Here is a 22013-nt window from a genome sequence, read left to right as displayed (position 1 = left end):
AAGAGGGTCACGGAAGACCCGAACCCTGGGTTTCTAAGACGCCAAACAACCCGACTGAAGCGAGTTCCCAGACGGATTTTATCAAGGGGCGAATCTCTCGTCATCAGAATAGCTCGCCGACATCTATTTATGAAGCTGTCGACCGGCTTTCGAAGGGGCGCGGGAATCATGCATCAGATTGCCCTGCTTAAGTCTGAAAACCGGATCCTTCGAGAGGAGAATGAGATACTCAGCCGGCGTCGAAAGGCCAAAAGTCGCGTCTCCGAAAGGGAGGAGCATGACACTATCCGAGGGACAGGATCTGCAGGCTCAGAACGAGATGGATGCGCAGTTGAGGCAGGAAATGAGGCAAAATGGCGGTCGCAAGTCGAGGAGAGTAGTGAAGGAACAGCGCTGTGGCGTCTGTGGCAAGACAGGACATAACGCACGAAATTGTGAGATAGTAGTGGAAATGCCTTGAGGAACGAAGAGACGAAAGGATCCTTCTTTCTTCCGCCCCCTCCGTAAGCTCGGGCCACTTAGCGCCCCGTGCGAGCTGCGCCAGCCTTCACCGCCACCTTCCACTCGGCTTCATGCCTTTCCCGCTTTCCCGAGCCACACAACAACCTCTCCCCCCCCTCTTTTTCCGTTCTCGCCTCCACCGCCCGCGTTGACCGCTCCGGCTCCGGCCCCGCCGGCCGGGCCGGAGCCCTACTTCGACCATGGTCCAGCCCGGCCCCCCGATTGTCCATTTGGATACGGATCCTGTGCTGGGAGACGGTCTACCCCAGAAATCGACGTCATGGGGCCCTTGTCGTATGGGCAAGGACGCCATCCACTCCGCCAAGAACCGTACAACACATGATTGGCCCTCCCGTTTTGCGGGATGCTTCTAACCCTAAGCCCTCACTTCGTAACCGCCGCCATCCCCTGCGATAGCGGAGCCATGAACCCGACGTCTCCGTCTGCCCATCTATCCTTCACGCAAGCACCTCTGAGCTTCGGCAGACTACCCCGTCCATGAGCATTCGAAACCTTTGCTGAGTTTCTCGATCACATGTCGTGGTCGCCGTCTTGCTCCCAGGTGCCAGTAATAGACTGTTTCTTTCCTTCTTCCATGCACTCGTTCGGAACCATCCCCTTGCACCATGCCGCGAGAACACCCAGCCACGGTCTTACCCGAAGAGGTTCGCCGCACCTTACGGGATCTTGAATCGCGCCGGTCCTATCAGCGCCGGTCACAGACTGTCAGAGTTCCCCATGACGAGATCCTCCGTGTCTTGCACGATATGGATCGCCGGCGCGCCGAAGACCAAACCCGCCGCCGTGAAGCTCAATACCAATATGCCGCACACACGCAGCCGCCAGCCACTCCATCACCCAAACGACCTAGAGAAGAGCAAGCACTTCCCACTCCACCGCCCACGCAGCCAAGGCGCCCCAAAAGGCCCCGGCCGATGCGAGAAACCGTTCAACTCCAGCGGGACTCTGTCGAGTCCACTCTACATCACTATGACGCCTGTTTCCGCGTCAAGGAGCTTGCGTCATCAACGCGATCCTGGTGCCACGAAGTTCCACTTGCCCTTCAGGTTGAGGCCTCCAAGTCTTTCTACCAAGCGTTTACGGACGAGAGGACGTTGCCGGTCTCCCACTGCGTCTTCTGCTACAGGAAGACATCGCCTTGCGAACTCACCACCATGCAGTGGAGGGGTCGTCTGTCACCCTTGCTGCTACAGACGGCCATGGCTCTCCAGGAGTGTGATGCGTGCCTTCCGTCGCACGAGGGCGCCGGAGTTGACGTGTGCCGCGAGTGTCGCGCCAGCTTCGACAGTGGGCGGCTGCCTAAGGCCTGCTCGGTCAACAACATGGCCATCGGTTGTGAGCACCGGTACCCGAAGAGCTTGATGACCTCTCTCCGTCGAAGAGAGACTCATTGCCCTGCATGCACCTTTTGGCTATATCACTAAGTTCACCGTCGACAACAAGACCCGTTCGGGAATCAGTTACCGCAAGCACGTGAAAGGACATATTGTCGTCTTTCCGAACAAAGTGGACGATCTCGTGGCCACGGTTCTTCCTCATCCCTTGCTGCAGGCCATCGAGAACATTCACGTCTCTTGGAGCGGTTCGGCTAAACCTGGCTCCGCAGACGTCAGAAACCTGCTTCAGGTGCGCAAATCTCGAGTGGCAGCTGCCTTGGCATGGCTACAAAGGAACAACCCGCTTTATGAGGGTATCGCAATCAACCAAGCAGAGATGGACGGCTGGCAGTATGCCGACGGCTCCACTGTTCCGACCGTCATCATGGACCGCATGCGAAGAGAGGAACCGTCGACTGTTGAGAAGACACAAACGGACCACATAGTCCCGGACACCGATCGAGGCTTGCAGGAAAACAGCTTTAGAAGCATCGATGAACTGGTGAACTCGATCGATCCTACTTTCATCGCCGAATCTTGCGATTTGAACTGTACTCTGTCGACCGAGCAGACTCAACCCTCTCCTGGTGAGCCGGTGACTCTTGTCCCCGACTCGGCTGCCATCGGCCAGGAAGTGGACACTGTCTGTGAGACGTCTACATCCGGCATGTTTCCTCTCGATGGTCCGGCTGCCTTCGCCGAGTCCGATAAACTGTCGTTTCTGGCCGACATCGTCAACGCCAATCCGGATCGACATGGCAACTCTGTGCTGTGCGTTATGCAGGTCCAAACTACGGGAGACCAGCCGTTTGTCCGAGTAGAGCGTGGTGCGGATTTTGCAGACAACCTGCACGAAGATTTCTTCCCTCGAACATTTCCGAAGCTTTTCCCGTGGGGAAGGGGCGGCCCGAAATCGAAGTGCGACTCGAGTCACAGACGACAAGGCGGCCCTGCCGACCGTCGTCCGAATCACTCGCTTAATTACTGGGCCAAATACGTATTGCAACGGCATGGAGGCCGGTTCGCCACCCATCCTGTCTTTTGTTTCTTAGTATTCAACACCCTCCTCCGCTCCTCCAACCGCCGCATCAGCATGGTTCGTGTCGCTAAAGATTCCTTCAACAGGTTTGAGCAGGCCTATGCGAACTTGACCGAGGACCGACTGAAGAGGGCCGAGGCGGAGATGCGGGAGACAAGGACTACGTCGGACCCCGACATATCGCTCTTGCTCCGCGAGCTGTCGATTTTTGGTCATGCACAGCCGCTCTCCAACGAATCCCGTCTGCTTATGCGGAGGAAGATCCAAGCTCTGGACATTTGGGCCGGTATGCCTGCAATCTGGATTACCATCAGTCCCAACGACATAAATAATCCGGTAAAGATGAAGCTTGCCATTCATAGGCTCCATGATTATGACTCTGCAAAGGAGCTTTTGGCCGATCTCCGTGAAAAGTACGACAGAATCGCCCTCAGCACCATGGATCCGGTCAGCTCGGCCATCTTCTTCCACCGAGAAATATCTCTATTCTTTGACAAATACGTGAACACAGGCCAGGAATCGATCTTCGGGAAGATCAGCCACTACTACGCCACGGTGGAAACGAACGAGCGAGGCAGCCTCCACTTGCATGGACTCCTCTGGCTGGACGGCAACATGCGGTTACCGAAACCTGATGGACGACATGGCCAATCCCGCGGAAGAATCGTATCGTGTAGATGCGTACGCCTACCGGGGCCATGTTCTACGGGACTTATGCCTGTATGACTACATGTCGATGATTCATTTGGTGCGTCGAAAGGGTCGGAGTGAAGATGAATCTCACATTTTTCTCGATGGGCAGGATTCCGACTGTGACGGCTGGATGCAAAGCTTCGACGGCCCGACCAGTACGCCGTCCCGATCTTCCAAGGATACATCAGCGACGACCATGACGACGATCACCCAGTGTATATTAAGCGGTACTCTCTAACCCCCCGGCACCGTTTTGGCTCCGTCTGACGGCCTGTGCAGAAATTCTGTCCTACATTTGGCGTTATTCGTCCCTTGGGAAAACTTCATTTCTGAGAGCCAAGGCGATATAACCGACATATGGACGAGGCATCGAGCGCGGCTTTGTCCCCGCCTCCGTTTCTACGTCTCCAACATTTGTCTTTTGAGAAAGTCTGCCGAGGATGCGCGTAAAGACGCGAAGCTCTGGGCCAGTCGATCGGAGGGTGACGACACAATTGACGTCGAGTACCCACTTGACGATGGCCGCTACGAAGAGGAGCCTCCAGCGATGGCCCATCGTCAGGCCTACAGAGCCCTACTCCAGATTTTGCGAAATGCCGTGCAAGATACAGACGCCACGAAAGACTCCCCCGTCCTTGGAGGTTTAATACGCGACCTGTGCGAAGAGAACCCGGCTGAAGAAGAACAGCCTTTTGTGCTACGTCAGGACGATCTATACCGGAATATACCCCATGATCAAGGTGACGCCTTGTGCCAATTTCCAATCTCTCGAGACGATGTCCAAGCAGCGGCCAAAGCCCAACAACTATTGCATCTTCGGATGCTGGACGATATCGAGGCTGGTTCTCAGCGCACCGTGCTGTCCGCGAATGGCGCCGACATTGACGATACCCTAGCTCGTTACGGCGATATGGAGTCCGCCGCCGCGCTCCCGGGTAGTGACCTCGATGAACAAGGCCCTCGGATGCTTGTCGACGTCAGCCCGGTCACTAGCTTCGTGGAGATGGGACGCACCACGGCCGCTAGCTTTACACTGAACTATCTACAGACCATGGCCCTTCAACTCGTTTGCGTATTTCTGGACAAGTATACTGCCGATCCGGACTCAGCTGGTCAGCATCTTCAATATACCGGCGGGCCGGGAGGCACGGGAAAGTCAAGGATTATCGATGCCCTGAAGGGCGTGTTCGCGGCGAGAGACCAGCCACATCTTCTGCAGATAACCGGCACATCGGGCAGTTCGGCGGCCCAGATTGGTGGCACGACAATCCACTCGGCCTGTGGGTTGGATTCCAATCGCAATCCAAACAAACCGCCTCCCCCCTTCTCGGAGGCGAAGAAATGGATATGGAAACTGAAGCTGGTACTCGTGATTGACGAGGTCAGTATGCTGGGAGGAGCCACTCTGCACAACGTCAGTCGTCACCTGCAGGCACTCCGTGACTGTCCGGACGAGCCGTTTGGTGGGATGCCTGTCGTTCTACTGATGGGAGACTTCTACCAGTTCGCCCCCCGTGCGGGAAACAAGCCTCCTGATCAACAGACCGCCGGACCGAACACAGACCCCCCCCTGCGACAAGCCACCATCTCTCACCACAGCGGCTGCAGATTGTGGTACATGTTCAAAACCGTTGTGCTCCTCGAAGACCAAGTCCGCGCACGCAACGATCCCCAACTCCGCGCACTCCTGGATCGAGTCCGTAACGGCCGGCAGACCCAGCAAGATCTGAGCTTGCTCAATGCCAACATTGTAGGACGCTCCCAAATCACCTTCCATGACGGTTTGCGTGCTATAACGCCGCTGAACCGCACCCGCTGGGCCCTCAACATGGAAGCCGTCGTGGGCTGGGCGCGCTTCAACAGGCAGCATATCCGTATCTTTGTCTCGACTCACACCTGGCGCAACGGCACGCTTTCTCCAAACATCGTAGCGCGAACCATAGGACAAGGTGACGACTCCGCCTGCAAAGTCCCCGGCGTCTTCTTCTACGCTCAGGGCATGCCTGTGGTTGTGAACAAAAACATCTACACGGGTTTGAAAGTGGTGAATGGGGCGGACTTTACTGCCGTGGACGTAATACTCGATCCCAATCACCCAGGATACCACTTGGCGGATGACGTGACCATCCACTTCGGGCCGCCGCTCGGCATTCTTCTGCAGTCCGAGGAGACGAAAACCTTGGCGATACCCTCCCTCCCGGTGGGGACGGTTCTCATCCGCCCCATGTCACATACACTTGATTCGACTAACTCTCACTTCAAATTCTTGTCGGCAAGATGCACGCGACGTGGATTGCCCGTCGTACCGGCGTTCGTTCTCACTGATTACAAAGCCCAGGGTAAAACCTTCGTGGAGGTACTGTTGGAGCTGCGTGGAAATCGTGTGACCAATGGTGAACCCTCCAAGTGCGATTTTACGAGCCTCTATGTGCAACTGTCCAGGTGCACCTCGCTTCGGGGCATCAAGCTTCTTGGTCCCGTGAGGTACCATGATTTCATTGGCAATGGGCTGGATCAGGCCATACTTGATGGAATGCAGAGACTCAAGAACTTGGCCGCGGAAACGAGACGGTTATACGAGGCCAAGGTTTCGAAAAGTAGTGGCAGTATACTAACCATCCCGATAGTTTGACCCTTTCGTACGTCGTAGTCACGATCGGCCAGCTTCTACTCGATCTGCGGTGCTGTCGACTAACCAAGCGTATCCCTTCACCGCCGACCAAGCATGGCTGCTGACATGTCCATCATATGCGACTCCATCCCCTCTGCTTTACCCTGCTCCATCGCGACCATCATTTGACTCATCGCCGTCCCACTTGTCCCGCCCGGAGCTCGACCGTACACGGACTCGGCAAACATCCGAAGCTGCATCGGGAATCGGGAATCCCCATATTGCTCGATGATGTCGCTCTTTTCCACCGCGCTTCGTAGGTCGTGCCATTGCGATGGGGTCATACCGAGTGTCTCACACTCTTTCTTCTTCTTTGCATCCCACCACGGCGGCAGTATACCGGGACAACGCTCGACGCGCTCCAGGAAACGCTTGAAGCCACGCAACCCGTTGGCGGCACCACCATATATGCTATCCGCGTCTGCTTCGCCTTCAATGTTGTACATGTCCTCAACGCGCAGTCGGTAGGCGTCGATCAGCAGCCCGTAGACATCTCTTTCCGATCGATCATGCAGCCAAGTGCGATTTTCAAGACGCGTGAAGGGGCGGATGACGCCCTGTTCCAACCCCTTCGGAGGCGATGAATTTCCGTTGTAGGCCCATCTTGGAACGATGTCGTGGCGTCGGCCTGTTTGCCACAAACCTTCTTATGGACCTTCCAGTCTGCCTTCTGGCAATCCCTGGAGCAGTACGGCGTGGTGGAACATTTCGCGCACCTCTTGAGGAGGGCAACTTCAGGCGGCGACTTCTTGCAGCTATTGCACTCAAGGGCCATGATGACCTAATTCCGATGACCAAATCGTTGAAGGTTGCTTGTGTGAAGAGGCTGAATCAATTTGAAGCTCATTTGTGCCGCAGGGTGGAGATGAGGGGTAGGCTTAAACAGGTAAGGTGCTGTAGCGGGTCCAAGCAGCCGCACTACCACCTCTCTTTCTCCAACAGACTTGTTTTTATAAAAACAACCCGAATGCTCGCGCTCGGCTATGCCCAACTCTCGTCCCGTTCCTCAAGGCATTGGCGGACCCTGGAAGGGGCCGGTCTCCTGTTGATTCCAGGTGTTGTTTGTTTTTTGGTTGATTTATGCCTTGAGGAACGAAGAGACGAAAGGATCCTTCTTCCGCCCCCTCCGTAAACTCGTAAACTCGGATCACTTGGCGGCCCGTGCGCTTTCCAGCCACTGCACTGCCACCGCCTGCCTGTCAAGCCACAGCGGCTTCTTCCCCGCAAAAAAGACCGTCCGCCCCGCTGACCGCCCCGGCCCCACTACCCGGCCGACTGACGCCCCCTCCGCCAGCTCCAGAGACCTTTCGACAGCGCCTGGGAGGCAGCTCTTTCAACACCCCAGAGACCTTTCGACAGCGCCTGGGAGGCAGCTCTTTCAACACCCCGAAGTCCTTTCCTTTCCTTCTTGCTGACGAACCTGACTGGGACTTAATTCTTCTTGTCTTTCTTCTTGAACAGAACCGGTCTTTCCTCCTCCGGGCACTCGATCTTAGTCATCCCCGATCGCAATGCGGGAGCCAATAGAGGCGCGGACCCCCGCGCCTTTAAAGTCGGCGCGGACGTCCGCGCCTGTTATGTAAGCCTGGCAGGCCATTTGGGCCGCCGCCAACTGCGCTCGCAGTCGGCCTCACCGATACAGCATGCTTGCTGCATACATATAGCTTCAATTAATTGCAAAGGAGGATATCCCTTAGGGTTCGAACCCATAGCCTTCCTATTTGGTAGATTGACGTGACGCAAAGGGCGCCGCTGTTGCGTGGCAAGGAGGGTGCGCGGAAGTTCACCGCCTTAAAATTGGCCAGCTACAGTGCTACACGCCGGTGCATGTCGGTGATCTCACGATCTGCCTCACATTTTCGCATCGCCGGCATCATCACCACTTATATATGTGAATAAAATGCCTGCTGTTCCTCTGAGTCTCTCTCGCAGTCAGCCCATATACCTGCAGTACCTCTTTCTCGTGAGAAAGGCTGCACCTGAATTTCCTCGGCCACCCGGGCATCTAATCGCTCTTCTTCTGCCTTATCCCAATCAAGGTATGCCATCATCTCTACCTTGGTCCATTGCCTCGAGCCGCAGCTCCTTGACATTTGCTTCCAGTCGAGGCACCAGTCATATTCAGTCTTGCTGTAGCGCAATGGCAAGCCCATTGCCTTTCGGTATGCCTGGTTGGTCTTGAGACTGCCGCGAGGCTGTGCTCTATACCAAGAGTCTCTTTCCTGACATACCTCTGATAGATGGCTCGTGGGTCATCATATAATAGATTCTCTGTAGTCTCTGTAGTCTCTGCAATTGCTGTAGAGACTGTAGAGACCGTAGTGACTGCAACTGTCATTTTCTCCATGACTGCTGCAGTCTGCGCAGTCTCTGGAACTGCTACCGTCTGTACAGTCTGTGCAGTCTGTGCAGTCCCTGCAATTGCTGCAGTCTCTGCAGTCTGTGCCGCCCGTGCCTCTGCCCGCTGCAGTATGTCGCTATAGCGTAAAGGACAATTGCGAGATGTCATGATGTGCCCTTGCTGGTGGCATTTGCTGCATGTAGGCGGCGCCTTTGGCCGTAGATCTGACTCTATGGCTTCAAATGCACTTGGCTCGCGCTGTGTGGATGACTGTGATATCCTTGATGCGGCGACAAGTTGGTCTAGTCGCCGACGAGGCTCTATGAGGACCTGACCAATCTCTTTGTTATCCCGTCGAAGGCGCCAATGTGTATGAAAATGTTGTAGCCGGAGGGCAGATCTTCCACTATGAGAGACTGTAATGCGTGCGCACAAGGAGACCGCGAGACTTGGTGAAGCTGCCTGTGCAAGATGGGGTGTTTTTCTCGTTGAGGCGCTTGTGTTGCTTTGCAACCTGTCGCAAGGCTTCGTGTGATACCCAGCCACGTACCGTGCTATATACGGTTCCAGAGAGCTCAATTGGCATCCGTATATGCTGCCTGGCTTGGTTGGCTTGTAGCTCGGCCAGTTGGTTGAGGAGAGCTTGCTTGATTGCCCTCGTTGCCTCGAAGAGGTCTAATGTTGACTTCTTAAGGTGACTCTTCAATAATGCGTGGATGCCTTCCACCCGGAAGTAGCCACATTGCCGAAGTGAGCATATTGATCGACCCAGGCCTTGACGAGCTTTTCCTTATACGGGTCCAACCAGGTTTCCCGTATGTAGCTAACCTCCTTGACGTATCGTGGCACAAAGCGCTTCTCGAGCTCTTCAACTTGTTGATCAAATGTCTCCTCATCTTTCGAGCCCACGATTGAGTGCCAATACCCAAAGAACTCAGCCCACCTCTCATCACTATTAGAGTCCTCATCGTCACGGTCGAAAGCTGGTTTGCAATAGCTAAGCACCGCCTTATTCGCATGCCAGATGCAAAGCAGAGACTTGGACGCAGGAAAGCACCGGAAATTGCGTTTATGCAGGCGAGGCAGCGATCTGTCAGGATAACCGATGGCTGGCGAATGTCATATAACTCGTATATCGATTGGAGTTGGTCCAGTGCCCAGATATAGTCATTTTCGTCTTCACCACTGAGGAAGGCAAAGGCAATACAGAATGACCGCTGACAGGCATCAACGCCGATCATATCGAGCAGTGGCATCTTATATTTGTTCGTCTTGTATGTGCAGTCTAGCAGTAGTAATTCTGGGTATGCGTTGAGGTATCCTAGAGACGCTGGGTGTGCGAATAAGACTGCTGTGACTCGGCCATCATGATCAAGCTGTATGCGGCTCTGGAACCCCTCGTTGTCAAGCTCATTGGCAAGGGCATGCATTGTGCTCTGGCCAGCAAGGAGCTCTCGTCTGCGCTGTGCGATACAGTTATATATGTCTTGCTGTGTCGCTCCTTGGGCAGTCTGAGAGCTCTGGCGCATATATGTCCGGATATCCTTTGGTGCTATGCCAGCGCTTGAGAGGTTCCCAATAGCTGACTGGTCAGTTGAGGAGAGGGCACGATGAGCTGGATGTGCTGTAATATGCAGACTGGGCTCATGGTTGTGGACCGACTTCTCCTCGCCTGGGCGATGCCTGACATACCAGTACGACTTATCAAGGCTCTCTTTCGCATTGATGGAAAACTGGCATCCAGTGATACGGGAGCTTGTAGACCGTTGCCGATCAGCTGGCTTCTGGTCCTTGCTTGTATGAGCCCCAAGTCTACCTCCACGATCGCAGGCAAATATGACTGTGCGTCTTCCGGACCGCGGGTCTCTCGTGGACTTGCCTGTGGTGAAGGCATAGCCTCTTGGAGCCGCCCACGCATTAATTGAGGCAAGAAGAGACTCTCGCGAGTCGAACTGGCCCTCAGGAGGAAGGCAATCGTCAGGGAATTCAGTAAGCCCCATATTGGAATTATCTTGAAGAGCTAGCTGTAGTGCACGACAGTGAGCAGCTCTTTATACACAAAGGAAAGGAAACTCCTGCTTTGTGGACGTGGTGCAGAACCCTTGTAACCGAGGCCGCCTGCGAGGTTTAATGCAGCCTGCGTTTGAGCTTTGGCCTCAATGGGGTCCAAGCACCACGCATGCAGGCGCTCGACCTTAATATGCGGATTATAGCATCGCTTCCGCGGACAACTACTCTGAGCGCAGATGGTATGCTATATGAGGCTGGCTCTCTGTGCGACAGTTTGCCACATGCAATAGAAAAGGAGAGTACAGGTCAGGGGGCGGCCCGACTATCTTCCGCCTGGGCTTACATAACAGGCGCGGACGTCCGCGCCGACTTTAAAGGCGCGGGGGTCCGCGCCTCTATTGGCTCCCTCGCAATGCCGCGAGAACAGACGGCCAGGGTTTCCCCCGAAGAGGTTCGCCGCACCTTGAAGGATCTTCAGTCGCAGCGCCGGCCACAGCCTGTCAGAGTTCCCCACGACGAGATTCTTCGTGTGTTACAGGATATGGACCGCCAGCGCGCTGAAGACCGAACCCGCCGCCGTGAGGCCCAATACCGACATACCGCACACACGCAGCCGCCAACCACTCCATCACCGAAACGACCTAGGCAAGAGCAGGCGCCTCCCACTCCACCGCCGACGGAGCCAAAGCGCTCCCCCAAAAGACCCCGGCCGATGCGAGAAACCGTTCAACTTCAACGAGACTCTGTCGAATCCATACTGCATCACTATAACGCCACTTTCCGCGTCAAGGAGCAGGCATCATCAACAAGATCCTGGTGCAACGATGTCCCCGTTGCCCTCCAGGTAGAGGCTGCTAAATCTTTCTACCAAGCGTTTACCGAAGAACGGACGTTGCCGATTTCCCACTGCGTCTTCTGCTATAGGAAGACACCGCCTCGCGAACTCGCCACCATGCAGTGGAGGGGTTTCTTGTCGCCCCCCATGCTGCGGGCGACCAGGACAATCCAAGAGTGTGGCGCGTGCCTTCCGTCACCAGAGGGCGCCAGAGTTGACGTGTGCCGTGAGTGTCGCGTCAGCTTCGACAGTGGACGGCTGCCTAAAGCCTGCTCGGTCAACAACATGGCCATCGGTTGCGAACATCGGTACCCCGACGAGCTTGATGACCTCTCTCCGGTTGAAGAGAGACTCATTGCCCTGCACGCACCTTTTGGCTATATCACCAAGTTCACGGTCGACAACAAGACCCGTTCGGGAATCAGCTACCGCAAGCACATAAAAGGGCATATCGTCGTCTTTCCGAACAAGGTGGACGATCTTGTGGCCACGGTTCTTCCCCATCCTCTACTGCAGGCCATTGAAAACATTCACATATCTTGGAGCGGTTCAAGTAAACCTGGTTCCGCAGACGTCAGAAACCTGCTTCAGGTGCGTAAATCTCGAGTGGTGGCCGCCCTCGCATGGTTGCAGAGAAACAACCCCCTTTACGAGGATATCGCAATCAACCAAGCAGAGATGGATGGATGGCGGTATGCCGACGGCTCCAGTGTTCCGACCGTAATCATGGACCGCATGCAAAGAGAGGAACCGTCATCCGTTGAGAAGACACAAACAGACCACATAGTTCCGGACACTGATCGAGGCTTGGGGGAAAACAGCTTTAGAAGCATCGATGAACTTGTGAACTCGATTGACGGTACTTTCGTCGCCGAATCTTGCGACTTGGACTGTACTCTGTCGGCTGAGCAGACTCAACCCTCTCCTGGTCAGCCGGCGACTCTTGTCCCCGACTCGGCTGCCATCGGCCAGGAAGTTGACACTGTCTGCGAGACGTCTACGTCTGGCATGTTTCCTCTCGATGGACCGGCTGCCTTCGCGGAGTCCGATAAACTGTCGTTTCTGGCCGAAGTCGTCAACGCCAATCCGGATCGACATGGCAACTCTGTGCCGTGCGTTATGCAGGTCCAAACCACGGGGGACCAGCCGTTTGTCCGAGTAGAGCGTGGTGCGGATTTTGCAGACAACCTGCACGAAGATTTCTTCCCTCGAACATTTCCGAAGCTTTTTCCGTGGGGAAAGGGCGGCCCGAAATCGAAGTGCGACTCGAGTCACGGCCGACAAAGCGATGCTGCCGACCGTCATCCGAATCACTCTCTTAATTACTGGGCCAGACACGTATTGCAACGGCATGGAGGCCGATTTGCCACCCATCCTGTCTTTTGTTTCTTAGTATTCAACACCCTCCTTCGCTCCTCCAACCGCCGCATCAGCATGGCCCGTGTCGCTAAAGATTCCTTCCACAGACTTGAGCAAGCCTATGCGAACTTGACCGAGGACCGACTGAAGAGAGCCGAGGCGGAGATGCGGGAGACAAGGACTACGTCGGACCCCGACATATCGCTCTTGCTTCGCGAGCTGTCGATTTTTGGCCATGCACAGCCGCTCTCGAACGAATCCCGTTTGCTTATGCGGAGGAAGATCCAAGCTCTGGACATCCGCGCCGGTATGCCTGCAATCTGGATTACCATCAGTCCTAACGACATTAATAATCCGGTAAAGTTGAAGCTTGCCATTCATAGGCTCCACGATTATGAGTCTGCAAAGGAACTTTTGGCCGATCTCCGTGAAAAGTACGACAGGATCGCCCTCAGCACCATGGATCCGGTCAGCTCGGCCATTTTCTTCCACCGAGAAGTATCCCTATTCTTTGACAAGTACGTGAACACAGGCCGGGAATCAATCTTCGGGAAGATCAGCCACTACTACGCAACGGTGGAAACGAACGAACGGGGCAGCCTCCACTTGCATGGACTCCTCTGGCTGGACGGGAACATGCGATTACCGAACCTGATGGATGACATGGGCAACCCCGCGGAAGAAGCATATCGTGCCCAAGTGATCCGATACGTAGACTCTGTCTTTCACGAGTGTTTAGATGAAGATGCCGGAAAAGCCGTGCGACAACAGAGGAAGCCCATCCATCCCGTGGAGGAGGTCATGACCAGCACCTCGGCTCTCACTGCGGCCTTCGAAGACGAATCCAACTTCGTCGCGTACTGTTGCCAAGTGCACTCCCACACATACACCTGCCTTAAGTATTCTCTGAAGGCGGTCATTGATCAGGGGGCAGATCAACAGAGACGGACAGCCTGCCGCTTCAAGGCACCGTGGAGGATCGTCGAGCAGACAGGGTTCACAGAGGATGGCTTGCTTCAGATTCGGCGCAACCATCCACTCGTCAACCGGTATAACAAGTCGTTGGCGGTCGGCCTTCGCCACAATCACGACGTCTCGATGATCTTGACCAAGACCAAGGGCCTGGCCATGGTGTACTACATCACGAACTACGCCACCAAGCTGGATACGCCGATGTGGAAGCGCATTGCTCGCCACCGAGGTTGCCCGCCAACTTCGCGAGGCCGGTCGTCCGACGTCTCGCGCGCCAGGTCCCGCCCTGCCCGACGAGAGGCACCAGGCGGTATTGAACGAAAGCCGTCAATTCCTGATGAGAACGGCAAATCGGATCTTCTCTGAGCGACAACTCTCGGCTGTGGAGGTCTGTTACCACCTCCTTGGCTATGACACCGACTTTACCAACGTGCCGCATTGGTCCTTTCTGAACTTGACGGCCTCTACTGGACAATCTTTCGGCTATGGGCACATCTCCGCCATCAGGCCGGCGAGCTGACGGACGCCGAACCCCCCCGAGACAATCCCTCTGAGGCAAGGAGGGCGAACCCTTCTATGCCTAGAAGCGTACGCCTACCGCGGTTATGTTCTACAAGACTTATGTCTGTATGACTACATGTCAATGATTCACTTGTTGCGTCGAAATGGTCGGAGTGAAGATGAATCTCACATTTTTCTCGATGGGCAGGATTCCGACTGTGACGGCTGGATGCAAAAGCTTCGACGGCCCGACCAGTACGCCGTCCCGATCTTCCAAGGATACATCAGCGACGACCATGAGGACGATCACCCAGTGTATATTAAGCGGTACGCTCTAATCCCCCGGGACCGTTTTGGCTCCATCTGACACTCTGTGTAGAAACTCTGTCCTACATTTGGCGTTATTCGTCCCTTGGGAAAACTTCATTTCTGAGAGCCTAGGTGATATAACCGAAATATGGACGACGCATCGGGCGGGCCTTTGTCCCCGTCTCCGTTTCTACGTCTCTAACATTTGTCTTTTGAGAAAGTCTGCCGAGGACGCGCGTAAGGACGCGAAGCTCTGGGCCAGTCGATCGGAGGGCGACGACACAATTGACGTTGAGTACCCACTTGACGATGGCCGATACGAAGAAGAGCCTCCGGCGATGGCTCATCGTCAGGCCTACAGAGCTCTACTCCAGATTTTGCGAAATGCCGTCCAGGACACGGACGCCACAAAAGACTCACCCGTCCTTGGAGGTTTAATACGCGATCTGTGCGAAGAGAACCCGACTGAAGACGAGCAACCTTTTGTCCAACGTCAAGAGGATCTGTACCGGAATATAGCCCACGATCAAGGTGACGCCTTGTGCCAATTCCCATATCTCGAGACGATGTCCAAGCAGCGGCCAAGGCCCAACAACTATTGCATCTTCGGATGCTAGACGACATTGAGGGTGGTTCTCAGGGGACCATGCTTTCCACGGATGGCGCCGACATCGACGATACCCTAGCTCGCTACGGCGATATAGAGTCCGCCGCTGCGCTCCCAGGCAGTGACCTCAATGAACAAGGCCCTCGGATGCTTGTCGACGTCAGTCCGGTGACTAGCTTCGTGGAGATGGGGCACACCACCGCGGCCAACTTTACACTGAACTATCTACAGACCATGGCCCTTCAACTCGTTTGCGTGTTTCTGGACAAGTATGCGGCCAATCCGGACTCGGCGGGCCAGCATCTTCAATATACCGGCGGGCCGGGTGGCACGGGAAAGTCGAGGATCATCGATGCCCTGAAGGACGTGTTCGCGGCGAGAAACCAGCCACATCTTCTGCAGATAACCGGCACATCAGGCAGTTCGGCGGCCCAGATTGGCGGCACGACAATCCACTCGGCCTGTGGGTTAGATTCCCATCGCGATCCAAACAAACCGCCTCCCCCCTTCTCGGAGGCGAAGAAATGGATATGGAAACAGAAGCTAGTACTCGTGATTGACGAGGTCAGTATGCTAGGAGGAGCCACTCTGTACAACGTCAGCCGCCACCTGCAGGCACTCCGTGACTGTCCGGACGAGCCGTTTGGTGGGATGCCTGTCGTTCTACTGATGGGAGACTTCTACCAGTTCGCCCCCGTGCGGGAAACAAGCCTCCTGATCAACAGACCGCCGGACCGAACACAGACCCCCCTGCGACAAGCGACCATCTCTCACCACAGCGGCTGCAGATTGTGGCATATGTTCAAAACCGTTGTGCTCCTTGAAGACCAAGTCCGGGCCCGCAACGATCCCCAACTTCGCGCACTCCTGGATCGAGTCCGTAACGGGCGGCAGACACAGCAAGACCTCGACTTGCTCAATGCCAATATCGTAGGACGCTCCCAAATCACCTTCCATGATGGTTTGCGTGTTATAACGCCGCTGAACCGCACCCGCTGGGCCCTCAACATGGAAGCTGTCGGGCTGGGCGCGCTTCAACAAGCGGCATATCCGTATCTTTGTCTCGACTCACACCTGGCGCAACGGCACGCTTTCTCCAAACATCGTGGCGCGAACCATAGGACAAGGTGACGACTCCGCCTGCAAGGTCCCCGGCGTCTTCTTCTACGCTCAGGGCATGCCTGTTGTTGTGAACAAGAACATCTACACTGGCTTGAAAGTTGTGAATGGGGCAGACTTTACTGCCGTGGACGTAATACTCGATCCCAATCACCCAGGATACCACTTGGCGGATGACGTGACCATCCACTTCGGGCCACCGCTCGGGATTCTTCTGCAGTCCGAGGAGACGAAGGCCTTGGCGATACCGTCCCTCCCGGTGGGGACGGTACTCATCCGCCCCATGTCACATACACTTGATTCAACTAACTCTCACTTCAAATTCTTGTCGGCAAGATGCACGCGACGTGGATTGCCCGTCGTACCAGCGTTCGTTCTCACTGATTACAAAGCCCAGGGTAAAACGTTCGTGGAAGTACTGTTGGAGCTGCGTGGAAATCGTGTGACCAATGGCGAACCCTCCAAGTGCGATTTTACGAGCCTCTATGTGCAACTGTCCAGGTGCACCTCGCTTCGGGGCATCAAGCTTCTTGGTCCCGTGAGACACCATGATTTCATTGGCAATGGGCTGGATCAGGCCATACTTGATGGAATGCAGAGACTCAAGAACTTGGCCGCAGAAACGAGACGGTTATACGAATCCTGATAGTTTGACGTTTTGTACGTCGTAATGTGGTAGGTACGTGGGCGGCGGGGTGGGTGGTGGCGCTTGCTGGCGCGATGCCTCTGGCTCCGAATCGGTGTCCATGTTGTCCCACTTTGAGTAATCAATCGGAGCCATTGCGTCGATTCTTGACAAATTGTTACACTTCACTGCATGATTCGCGAACGGTTCGGACTCCTTCGCCCTTTTTTTTTTTTTTTTTAATATATTCCGCCATTGACGATAGTCAGAGGCACTGCGTCAGACTCGCTAAGACTAATCTAGAGCTGTCCAATACTCGGTTCCGAGCCCAAGGAATTCGTCCCGATCTAATCCCTGAATTTCTCTTACATCCTTCAATCCGTCTCTTGCTCACTTGACCTGTCCCTTTCCAATTCTGGAGCCTGTCTGATGAGGTACAGACCACTCTCCTCCGCCGCATTTGACGAAGAGTCCACCTGCCTTTAGCCGTCCGGTGTAGCTAACCTACCAGCTGTGGGGCAACCACAGGTATAGGTAGAGGGTTTGTGCTGAAAAGAAAAGGTTAAGACAGGGGATGTATGTTAGTAGGGCGACGGTCGTAACTTGGCGAGTTCCCGGCTATATACCGGGCACCCAGGATCTGTAGCCTTGTGTGCTCCTTTTCCACCGCACGCTGCACACTTAAAAACGTCCGAGGTGCAAGTCGACGCAGAATGGCCCGGTTGGGCGCACTGTCCACAGATCGGAGCTGGCGCCTTGCAGCGATAATGCAAGTGTCCGTAGAGGTGGCAACGGTAGCATCTCGCTGGTTGAAGTCCCTGAACAAATGGTCGCGTGTATGCACACTCGCCATTCGCCATCTCAACCGTTCGTTGTGCAAGCAACCTGTCCACCTCCTCTTTCTTATCCAGGTGTACCACCAGAGAGCGGTATTCCTTGTCGACAGACGCTGTCCCGAGCCATCGCATCTTGTGCACTTTCACCCCGTTCATCCGCTCAAACACGGCGCATCCGATATCATCCGTCGCAACCCCACGATGGGCTCTATCAACCCGTAGAGGGTACCACTGTTCCCCATATAGCGTTCCTGTCGAAGTGTGTCTTTATCCAGGTGTCGTTCTGCCGTACTTTATCGACGTCCGTCTCTCGAAAGAGAAGCCGAAAACGCCCTTTTCCTTAGAATTGACGCCCAGACAGGTCACACCCAACTTCTCGAGGGCAGCGTTCGCGCGCCGACGAATAGTGCCGGCGTTGCCTTCCTTTATGTCGCTGTCTAGGACCCGACTCACGTCTAAGCCAATGCCAGGCAGTGGCCCTGGGACTGGAGAGGGTGGTGGCGAAAGTGGCAGGTGCTGTTGCTGTTGCTGATGAGGCGCACTTGGAGTGGCGGACTCGGAGGGCTAGCGACGCGTGGGAAGAGCTCGTTTCGAATGAACTCTTCCAGAGACTCGACGCGTTTCTCCGCCCTTTCGGCCCGCTCCTCGACGCGTTTCAGGAGAGCTTCGATTCGCGCCAATGAATCCTCGTTGGCATTGGGGTCGGCATTCGTCGGTTTCGCTTTCGGGACGGCGGATTTCTTTCGTGATGGGCGCGGTTCAGGGTCGAATTGCAGCGTCGGTTTCAGAGGGCGACCGCGGGCGCTGGTCCTTGTCGCGTCGGCCGCGCTTGTCGAATTGGCCACGATGCTACAGGCCACATTGTCGTTCGTACCGTCTTCCTCGTCATCGAGCAACTCGAATTGGTTCGAGTTGCGCTTGGTGCTGTTCTTGCTCTTCCGCGGCATTGTTCCTCGGATTTCGCTTCCTTCGCCCTTCGAGATGATGGCCCCTTTAAAGGTTTCCTTTGCGTCCTTACCCCGCCCACCGTGTTGTGGCGGGGTAAAATGGCGTCCAAACAGCCACACTATCGGGAGCAAGCCTCATCTTCTCAACAGACCTATCAGAGCGAAAATGTGCGAAAATGCGAAACCCATACTGAATACTCCAGTCCCGTTCCTCAAGGCATTGGCGGCTCCTGAAAGGGGCCGGTCTCCTGTTGGGGATGAGAGTCGCCTAGTTACCATGTGGCGCGCCACTCGCTTGTTCGCGCCACTCGCTTATCGGTGGTGCCCGCAATTGCGTCGTAATTCACTTAGACCACGTGACCACTTATTGCCCGCAAAACGCCGCCCGTGAAATCGTGTGCAGGACGCCTGATAAGTGCATTTGATAAGTTCCCACCCGACTTATCGGGTTTCCGGCCAACCGAGCCCAGACATTCGCCCGGAAGGTTGCCCGATCGACCGAGATGGCCGCGGACGACTCGTACACGGCAGCTGACGAGCGCGCCCGTGCCGCCCGGAGGGCGGGCATCCAGGCGAAGAAGGACGAACAGCCGGCGAACACGACGCGGAGTTACGCGGCGAAGCAGCGGGAGTGGAAGGCGCGTCCCCCGGCCGGTCCTCCACTTCGATCCCTGTCACGTACGGCCCCCTAGGCGGCTAACAGACAAATGCGTATAGGCCTGGTGCCATACGCCCGGGCTGCAGCAGACGGCTCGCTCTATAGCTGGCCCGACGGCGAGCTCGTAACGCCGGACAAGCTGGCGGCGTGGCTCAAAGAGGATATCCTGTTACGACGCGTTGTGCCGCCGCAGAAGAAGCCGCGCGCGGGGTAAGATTAGGGCAACGGCAACGGCGAGGCCGTACAGGTACGGCAACAGCGCGAACAGGAGCAGCTCGAGGCCGCGGCCATGGCAGAGGCCGAAAGCCTGGCCGAAGCTTTGAGGTCCCCTGGCCGAGGCCGCCGAGCTGCTCGCTGACGACCGCGAGGGCTACGTGCCACCCACAGGCCTCGCGACGGCTGCAGTAGACCTTACCGAAGGGTCTTTGCTTACGAGGGGCACTATCGACGCCTATATCGCGGCCGTTATCGAGCTATGGAGGCTCCAGGTGGCTCACGGCAACGCGAATACGGAGAATCCCCGGGCGCCGCCGTACGAGGATTCCTTGAGCAACGGGGCCGCCAGCGGGGAAGCACGACCGCGCCTCCTTTAAAGACCGCGGAAGCGACGGGATCCAGGCCGGCTACCTCCCGATGAATGGCTTCGGATCCAGGATCTCCTTCTCACTGGCGCCGCGTATACGCCGCAAAACCTCCGTACGCGAGTCGACCTCCTCTTCGGCCACTACTACCTCTTACGGGGGGAGAACCGGCGCAAGATGGAGCTTGCAGACCTATCCCTACTCGACTATCCGCCTTCGGAGGCCCGACCCCTGTGGTTGCCTGGTAAGCCTTTTACGGGACGGCAAGCTAAATAAGACGGCGAGGAAGGAGTTTATGGGCGCGCTCCGGCACAAGGACCCCTTATTCTGTACGCAAGGCCCTAGCACAGCTCTTCTTTGGCGCTGGCACGTCGCCGGCGAACCCCGTCCTTCCGGCGCCGTCAGGACTGGTATCGGATCAAGGTCCTCGTCGGGCGGGACCGCGAGCAGGAGCTCGTACCCGACACAGCTACAAGAGACCTGGCGTATCTTCGGCGCTGCCGGCCTTATCGCGTCGAAGAAGACGCACCTCCCGCGCAGGGTGGGCGCCCAGGACGCGGAGACCCATGGCACGTCGCTCGCCCAGATCTCGCAGGCCGGCCGCTGGAACCAGAGCGTGCTCTGCCAGGCATATCTTACGCACCTACCGCGGCAGTTCATGCGTATCGTCGCCGGCTTCTCGGCCTCCCGGGGACTACTCGCGCGTGCGGCTCACGAACCCCGTACGTCTTACAAAAGCAGCTGTGGCCGTGGATCGAGGAGTGGGAACCCGCTTTGAGGCGCGCGCGCGCCGGCAATGCTGGGCAGAAGGCGGTCTCGACGACGACGACCCAGCCGCTGACGGCTTCCTTGCTTATGCGGCGCCTGCGTATAGTACTTCTGCAGGACCTGGCCGTCCCACAGCTCCGCTACCCGTCGCTAGCGTTCTTCGCCTACGCCCCTTTGGCGGGCCCGAGTGGGACGAGTTCGCCGTCGCCGTGCGGTCCACCGCGGTAGGGGCTATGGAGCCGGTAAGCCTGCTCGTACGACGCGCGCTGCCGGAACTAAGCGGCGTCATAGAGAGCACGCGGGAGGCCCTGTTACAGAATAGTCAGCGGCTCGCCATCCGGCTTGAGGCCCGGCTGGACGGGATTCAGGGCGGCCTCGATGCCCTCCTCCAAGGCAAGGTCCCTATCACCTTTACCGGCTACTTCGGAGCCGGGTCAGCAGAGGCGCTGGCCCCAGCCCCGGCCCCGGCCCCGTCAACAGTACCTACCTTGAATCTCAATACAGCCTGCCCTGGCCCCGGCCCCGCCCCAGAGCCTCTGGTACCAGGCATGCCTATCGTCACAGCCCTGGCAAGGGTCTTTACGGTGGGGACGTCTGGAAGGAGTGGGAGGAAGGGTTTGCAGGTCAGAAGGCCGTACGGGAGCTGGAAGAGACGTGGAAGCCGCTGGCGCCCGGGGAACGGGGTCAGAGTGCAGTTCTGTCGCCGGAAGGTGATCTGGGACGAGCTGTTGGCCCGTATGGCGTCCGGCAAATGCAAGGAGGCGGCCGTTGCAGAGCTAGAGCTGTTACGCGCCGGCCGAAGCTTGAACCGACTCGTCGACGAGCTCAAACAGCGCCGACGGCGGGGCCAGGATCGGGGCCAGGGCCAGGGCCAGATACGGGTACAGGTAGGGACCCCGTGCCCGATGACCCAGGTCCAGGCCGGGACCAGGTCCAACTCGAGGTCAGGGCCGTCGGGGGCGGAGGACCCGGCTGGGAAAGCGGACCGCCCCTCGTCGACGTAAGCCAGCCGCCTCGTAGAGTCTTTATACATATTTATATCCATGTAACTAGACATATTTTTGAGGATCAAAGGGCCGTAGGATCAGTGCATTACTATCTCGCAGTTCCTGTAGCCGAGCCTAGCCCCCCCATTACCCATTCGCGGCGCTGCAACGCAAATATCTCGACGGACAGTAGCCTATACGGAGTGCTCCTCGACCAAACGCGCCGCCGGAGTGGATTAGTCCCCCAGGCCCCGGAAT

The 22013-nt window shown here is 56.5% G+C and overlaps 6 protein-coding genes across 6 annotated transcripts; 3 read left to right on the top strand and 3 right to left on the bottom strand.

The window, feature by feature from the left end:
* Nucleotides 1–1676: 1676 nt before the first annotated feature.
* On the top strand, nucleotides 1677–5753 carry HRG_00783 (PIF1-like helicase domain-containing protein; the record flags this gene model as incomplete). Its single annotated transcript, XM_044859254.1, has 7 exons — nucleotides 1677–1857; nucleotides 2129–2669; nucleotides 3024–3384; nucleotides 3449–3685; nucleotides 3769–3845; nucleotides 3910–5674; nucleotides 5730–5753. 7 exons carry the CDS (start codon nucleotides 1677–1679, stop codon nucleotides 5751–5753), a joined length of 3186 nt encoding a protein of 1061 aa, XP_044725654.1.
* Nucleotides 5754–6339: 586 nt separating this feature from the next.
* Nucleotides 6340–7076, bottom strand: HRG_00782 (uncharacterized protein; the record flags this gene model as incomplete). The annotated part of the gene is made up of 2 exons (XM_044859253.1): nucleotides 6340–6904; nucleotides 7018–7076. 2 exons carry the CDS (start codon nucleotides 7074–7076, stop codon nucleotides 6340–6342), a joined length of 624 nt encoding a protein of 207 aa, XP_044725653.1.
* A 2268-nt stretch (nucleotides 7077–9344) lies between these two features.
* Nucleotides 9345–9883, bottom strand: HRG_00781 (MULE transposase domain-containing protein; the record flags this gene model as incomplete). Its single annotated transcript, XM_044859252.1, has 2 exons — nucleotides 9345–9538; nucleotides 9700–9883. 2 exons carry the CDS (start codon nucleotides 9881–9883, stop codon nucleotides 9345–9347), a joined length of 378 nt encoding a protein of 125 aa, XP_044725652.1.
* Nucleotides 9884–11604: 1721 nt separating this feature from the next.
* Nucleotides 11605–16536, top strand: HRG_00780 (PIF1-like helicase domain-containing protein; the record flags this gene model as incomplete). The annotated part of the gene is made up of 9 exons (XM_044859251.1): nucleotides 11605–12078; nucleotides 12421–12599; nucleotides 12954–14047; nucleotides 14097–14206; nucleotides 14528–14646; nucleotides 14699–15159; nucleotides 15207–16165; nucleotides 16251–16457; nucleotides 16513–16536. 9 exons carry the CDS (start codon nucleotides 11605–11607, stop codon nucleotides 16534–16536), a joined length of 3627 nt encoding a protein of 1208 aa, XP_044725651.1.
* A 1734-nt stretch (nucleotides 16537–18270) lies between these two features.
* On the bottom strand, nucleotides 18271–18762 carry HRG_00779 (uncharacterized protein; the record flags this gene model as incomplete). The annotated part of the gene is made up of 1 exon (XM_044859250.1): nucleotides 18271–18762. One exon carries the CDS (start codon nucleotides 18760–18762, stop codon nucleotides 18271–18273), a length of 492 nt encoding a protein of 163 aa, XP_044725650.1.
* Nucleotides 18763–19265: 503 nt separating this feature from the next.
* On the top strand, nucleotides 19266–21773 carry HRG_00778 (centromere DNA-binding protein complex CBF3 subunit; the record flags this gene model as incomplete). Its single annotated transcript, XM_044859249.1, has 7 exons — nucleotides 19266–19416; nucleotides 19480–19630; nucleotides 20016–20245; nucleotides 20340–20723; nucleotides 20809–21011; nucleotides 21087–21202; nucleotides 21458–21773. The coding sequence occupies 7 exons, from the start codon at nucleotides 19266–19268 to the stop codon at nucleotides 21771–21773; spliced, it is 1551 nt and encodes a 516-aa protein (XP_044725649.1).
* Nucleotides 21774–22013: the final 240 nt, after the last annotated feature.

This window comes from Hirsutella rhossiliensis (assembly GCF_020360975.1).
Source record: "Hirsutella rhossiliensis strain HR02 chromosome Unknown scaffold00001, whole genome shotgun sequence".
Taxonomy (NCBI): Eukaryota; Fungi; Ascomycota; class Sordariomycetes; order Hypocreales; family Ophiocordycipitaceae; genus Hirsutella; species Hirsutella rhossiliensis.
Note: the sequence above shows the minus strand (reverse complement) of the source record. Positions and strands in the feature narration are given on the sequence as shown.